Source organism: Nansenia antarctica, assembly GCF_963989245.1.
Source record: "Nansenia antarctica genome assembly, chromosome: 2".
Taxonomy (NCBI): domain Eukaryota; kingdom Metazoa; phylum Chordata; class Actinopteri; order Argentiniformes; family Microstomatidae; genus Nansenia; species Nansenia antarctica.
The window spans coordinates 63821052-63827051 of NC_137675.1; the positions used below are offsets into that span (position 1 = coordinate 63821052).

Below are 6000 nucleotides of genomic sequence, written 5' to 3' on the forward strand. Positions count from 1 at the left end.
GTATACTAATAAGGTGAGGTGAGAAAAGCATTGCGAATATCCCCCAAAAAACACCATAGCAAAAAACGGTTTGCTTAATTGCGTACTGGGCACCAACTCTAGAGTGCACTATTGTTGAAACCTAAGCTGGTTCGGGAAGTGCGTAAATTAATCCCACAGAATGTGCAAAGCTTTTCTAGCGGATTTACTGCGACCAATTAATTAGAGGTAAGACTCGTGGTAAAGTGGCAATGGCAGAAAGAAAAGAACACAGGTAGACAATCTCGAATGGTTACTGAGTGAGTGACAGTGCGTAGGGCTGGAGTGACTTTTGGAGGATATGATGGTGCTTGTTGAACGGCGGATGATTACTGTACAGTGAGAGTGAGAGTGGGTGGGGAAAACACTGGCATGGACCAAGAAGTCATCCTGTAAAACCTGTGCGAATCGTTGGAGACACACCGAACTATCAAACCGTGGACACCGCGAGGAGCGAATTTAGATTATAGTAGGCCTACATTGGGATTTAAGAAGAGGTCACAGTCTGCCTTTATCGATACTTCACGAAAGACTAAATACCGGTAAACTATTTCAAATTAAATAATAACTCGTATAATTGTTGCAGGTTCAAGAAGGGATTCTACCGCTTTGTAACAAAAGTACACGTGGGCAAATTACCTCGATTCTGTCTGCTGTTTGAGACTAGCCACAAGAACGAGCGCACATCACACCTCCATCCCTGGCAGCAGGTAAGACTAATACAAGGAAACAGTGCTGTATAACTGATTGAAAACTGGAACGAACCAATGTTCATAATGATTAGCCTAAATATATTAATGATTCATATGATAATCATTAACATCTTTAAATGTAAATCAGGATTCTTGTGATGAAGTTGAATGTGAATTGATTTTGTGTTCCTGAATGCAATCCTCTTGCCTCATCGCTCTGTAAAAGGGCTCATTATTAATCTGTTTATGATAAGTATAGGTTTCTTGACATGGAGACAGATTTCAGGAAGTAACTCTGTGAGTCTGTTCATTTTGGGCCTGTAGAACCACCTGTTGCACCAACAAATATGCTTGTGTGTGTGTGTGTGTGTGTGTGTGTGTGTGTGTGTGTGTGTGTGTGTGTGTGTGTGCCATGCATTCAATCACTACAGAACTGCAACAATAAGTAACATCGCTAGACCCACCTTTTGGTCTGGACATTCTTGAATACACCCCTATTTTCTGGTTTATGTTTTTCAGCATTATAATTGTGATTTGGTAGATCTAGCTACGTAACCAGATTAGACCTTTTGTGAACAGTCCTTAGTAAACTCAGTAGAGATTAATGTCAGATACATTCTTGGTCAGGGCATTCATTATTGGCATAATTGCCATGGAAACAGTTGTGTGGGTGGTGCCATTCAGTTACCTGGCGCCATCCTGCTCCTCCCTTCACCCACTCTTTCATGGACTAGCTTATCTAAGTGCAAATGGGCTTAATGCCCAATAGGAGCCAGAATAACTTGATCAGGCGATTGCATGTCAATCTAGAAGTGGCACTTGGTTGTCATAATATATAATATAATAAGATGATATATAATCATGAGTGATTCTTTCAATCTGAACATTAACCAACTTATTACTTACTTAAACTAAACTGTTAAACTGTTTACTACATAAACATTTTGGATGACCTTATAAGCCCTCTGTATTGGTTTCTTTGTTCATTTGATTATAATGACTGGTCTTAGTCTGAATATTTGTCTATCCATGCTGTATGTGTGTTTGCTGTTCCAGACTGACGAGCATGAGTGAAGTCATTATCAGGCTAATCCTGCTGCAGCAAGCCCTGTCCCTGTGGTCCAACAGTGATGCCATGGAAGCCACCAGCAGTGCTCCTAAAGGGTGCGGCCCCTCCATCAGTTCTTTGTACTACAACCTGTGTGACCTGGCTGTGGTGTGGGGCGTGGTGGTGGAGGCCTTCGCTGCTGCAGGTGTGGTGACTACCTTTGTACTGCTGGTGATCGTTATGGCCAGCCTGCCCTTTGTGACTGACAGATTGAGGAAGGGTATGGTGGCCCTGCAGGCCACTGTTCTGGTCTTCACAATGGGGCTCTTCGGCCTCACCTTTGCATTCATCGTGGGCCGGGACTTCACCAGCTGTGCGGCGCGGCGCTTCCTGTTCGGGGTGCTGTTTGCGGGCTGCCTGTCCTGCCTGCTGATGCACGGCCTGTGGCTGGTGCTGCTGGAGCAGAGAGGCCGGGGGCCTAGGGCATGGCTGCTCTGGCTGGGGGCGCTGGCTCTCTGGCTGGTGGAGGTCATCATCAACACTGAGTGGTTGATCATCACGGTGGCGCGGTATCCGTTTCCAGTCGCCATCTTGCCCAACCTGACCTGCAACATCGGCAACAAGGACTTTGTGATGGCACTGATCTACGTGATGGCTCTGCTGCTGGCTGTAGTGCTGATGGCAGTGCCTTCGCTGACACACAAGCACAAGCACTTGCGTAGGGATGGGGCCTTCATCCTGGCCACCGGGGTCTTCACCATGGCTATCTGGGTGGCCTGGATCGTCATGTACATCCATGGGAACCAGGTGGCTGGGGACCCCAGCTGGGATGACCCCACCCTGGCAATCGCCCTGGTGTCCAACGCCTGGGTGTTCCTCATCCTCTACACCGTCCCAGAGATCTGCTCTCTCACCCAGGAGGAGGAGAACCATGAGCAGCCCCATGACGGGGAGCACATCTACCCCGCCAGGAGCTTGGTCTATGACAACATCCTGAAGGAGCAGAACCCTGTCCATCAGAACATATACATGGAGAATAAGGCCTTCTCCATGGACGAACCCGGTGCAGGTATGGTATGAAAGTGGTTCATCAGTGCCCTTGTTTTTTTCTCTCTATACTATCTATTGGATGTCATGGGCATGGTTTATTCCATGTTTTTGTTTTGATGAAATATTTCCTGCTACATCAGTTCTCACTTTTACCGCTAAGAAAATACTCTCCCACTCTTATCACATTGAATTTCCCATCGTTATACATCTTGGGATTGAAACTACAGTAAAGTGGTCTCCCTGCCACTGTTTTAGTAAACAGCTACAGCAGTGACGTTGTTAACCCTGGACATCCAGCAAAAAAAAAAAAAAAGTCATTGTCATCAATTTAGTGCAAGCCCCGACTCCTCAACCAAAAACTCAAGAATCAATGGCTATGCATCATTTATTTATCATTTATCATTAAAGATTTCCCCTTTAAGGCCATGTTTAATAATGGTTTGATGTGTGCTGGATATGTGGCCTCTCTCGTCCAGCAGTATGCTGATATAACAAAACAAGATTATCAACCTGTCGCAGACATGGAATATTGTGTCTCTCATCCCACGCAAGCTTAGCATGTTGGATGCCATCTCCTGACTACAGGTCATTAAAATGGTAGTGATAAGGCCTCTGATGTAACAGACATTGTTCTCTTTCCTGTTCATCTTCCGACTACCACACAAGGGAGAATATTTAAATATGCCTTTCCACTGACCTCAGTCCACTGACAAAATGATGAATTGTTTTCTATTCACATGCATTATGTTTGTCTGGCTATGCCCCAGGGAATATGCCAGTGTTGGTGCGATTCTCAGCTTGCTTTCTTTTTGGTGGGATTCTCCGTTTTCTCCATATTCCCATGGGCCACTTCTTTTTAGTGTAAGTTATGTATACTGTATCTACATAGTTTGTCTTATTTGGCCACCATGCAAAGAAGCCAGAGGAACACCATTTTAGGTTCTATTTTAAATGTTGACTGAACTGATAATAGAGCCACACAGATGTATTAATACTATTTCAGTGACCACTGTGTGGAATGCGTCACCAGTGTTGCATTCCACACAGTTGCAGTGATGTCATCTCATCTACTTGAATGTATTGACCAGTGAGGGAGCTTATTTGTGATTTCAACACAAACACGCACAGTATCATTCTTACCCTTGACATTTCATTCTAAACAGTAGGGCTATTATCATAGTCCATCTCACTCCAGTGTCAGGTGTACCTGCTGTGTCTGCTGAGCTTCACCTGATGGCATAAGAGTTACCTATTAAGGAGAGGGGGAGAGGGGGTGTGTGTGTGTGTTTGTGTGTGTGTGTGTGTGTGTGTGTGTGTGTGTGTGTGTGGGGGGGGCACCCAGATTAGGCACAACACAACTGTCTGTGTTTCCAGCGCCATTCCCACCCACCACATAGGATAATGTACCACAGGAATGAATGTTAAATGGGTTATAATAAATAATCATTGAAGAAATGTTTATGTTATAATGAAATACCCAGCTTTAGCACTGCTGTACTCTGAGAGGCACTGTGGAGGAGATGATAATGAATGACTGGGCTGTTCAACATGGGTTTAACACAGAGTTGTATGTTGCTGTTGCCATAGAGACACTGTTATTCTCATCCTCTTCAAATAATGGCAGATGTTTCTAAGGAAATGAATGGATGCATCTCTTGTTCCTAGGTCGTTATATCTATGACTGACTGCAGTTGATATTGATGTTTAGATCGAACTGACAGGTTTAACAACAACCACATGGTCAAAATGTAAGGTAAATCCACTCTTAAATCCACACTTTAAGTTGTTGATTCTTGTCTTCCTGCCACCCATCCCTCTCTGATAGCCAAAAAGCCAGTGTCTCCGTATGGTGGTTATAAAGGTCAGCTGCGCAGCGGTGTGTACCAGCCCACGGAACTGGCCCTCATTACCAAGAGCCTGGCAAACGTGAGTGTGTTGTTTCTTCATCATAGTAAACATACACACAACTACTCAAACCTTTTTATTTGTAATGTACAAATGAAAACTACAGTAGCATGTTTGTGTTCTGCTTTGTTTTATTTTACAATGTGTTTGTGTGTTCGGTCTTGCTCTTTCCTCTACAGAGAGACAAGTCCCATGAGACGGTCCTCCCCAGGGCCACAGCCCCCCCTCTGAGCCAGGGGAGCAGCCCCCTGCCTCAATCATCAGAGCCCCTATCTGCCACTGGACTCTCACTTGCAGGCAATGTAAGTAGCAAGTATAGCTAACTGCCATCATTATGCATAAATACTGACAAACCACACTGATGAAATACCTTCAGGTGTTTGTATACTCCTTATGATTCTTTAGCAGGGATTCATGTAGGTGTAGATTAGTCACATCTAATAATCCCCCCTTCTCCTTCTCAGGGAAGTGGTTTGCACAAAAAAGCTCTGTGGTGAATCTAGCAGCACCACGACCTGGCTCATGTTCTTCTCCAACCTCCTCTTCAGTCCTTGCTCTGATTTCCCCTGTTACTTCTAGCTGTGTGTGCGTGTGTGTGTGTGTGTGTGTGTGTGTGTGTGTGTGTGCGTGCGCACGTGTGTGTGTATCTCAGACCTGGACCCTGACCACTGTAGAGGATACAGGGCTGGAGGTGGTCACTGGGAGGCATTTACATTTACATTTTTGGCATTTAGCAGACACCTTTATCCAAAGTGACTACAACGAATACATTTGACTAAGTAAGTGAATCATCCTCTAACAGTCATAGCAGGAAAAAGTAATCTGTGCTCAGGCCTGGGGACATTGGCAGTCGACATGCTAGAAGGAGGTTCAGAGATTTTTATTTTATTTATTATGACACATACAGGGGACAGGGGACAGGGGGCTAGAGGATAAGTAGATGTCTCAGGAAGGACAGTTAAGGTGTAGCCTGAAGAGATGGGTCTTCAGTCTACGGCAGAAGATGGGGAGTGATTCTGCAGTTCTGACAACAGTGGGAAGCTCGTTCCACCAGCGGGGAGCCAGTATAGTGAAGAGACGTGACCGGGTAGCGCGACTGCCGCATACGCGTAGAGACGCTGGAGCCAGTCGGCCAGCAGAGGTGGAAGCGCGGAGTGAACGGGCTGGTGTTTGGGGAGAGACCATTGCCAGGGCCAGGGTCCATGTAGTCTGCACCCAGAACAAGAGGCCCTCTGTTGGGGAGGCTGTCTCTCACCTCTCTCTAGTCACCCCCAGTCTATCCCAGTG

At 45.6% G+C, this 6000-nt stretch overlaps 1 protein-coding gene across 1 annotated transcript; it reads left to right on the forward strand.

The window, feature by feature from the left end:
• Positions 1-1845: 1845 nt before the first annotated feature.
• On the forward strand, positions 1846-5210 carry LOC308150426 (G-protein coupled receptor family C group 5 member C-like; the record flags this gene model as incomplete). The annotated part of the gene is made up of 4 exons (XM_080523260.1): positions 1846-2827; positions 4634-4734; positions 4893-5015; positions 5178-5210. The coding sequence occupies 4 exons, from the start codon at positions 1846-1848 to the stop codon at positions 5208-5210; spliced, it is 1239 nt and encodes a 412-aa protein (XP_080379386.1).
• Between the last annotated feature and the right edge of the window lie 790 nt (positions 5211-6000).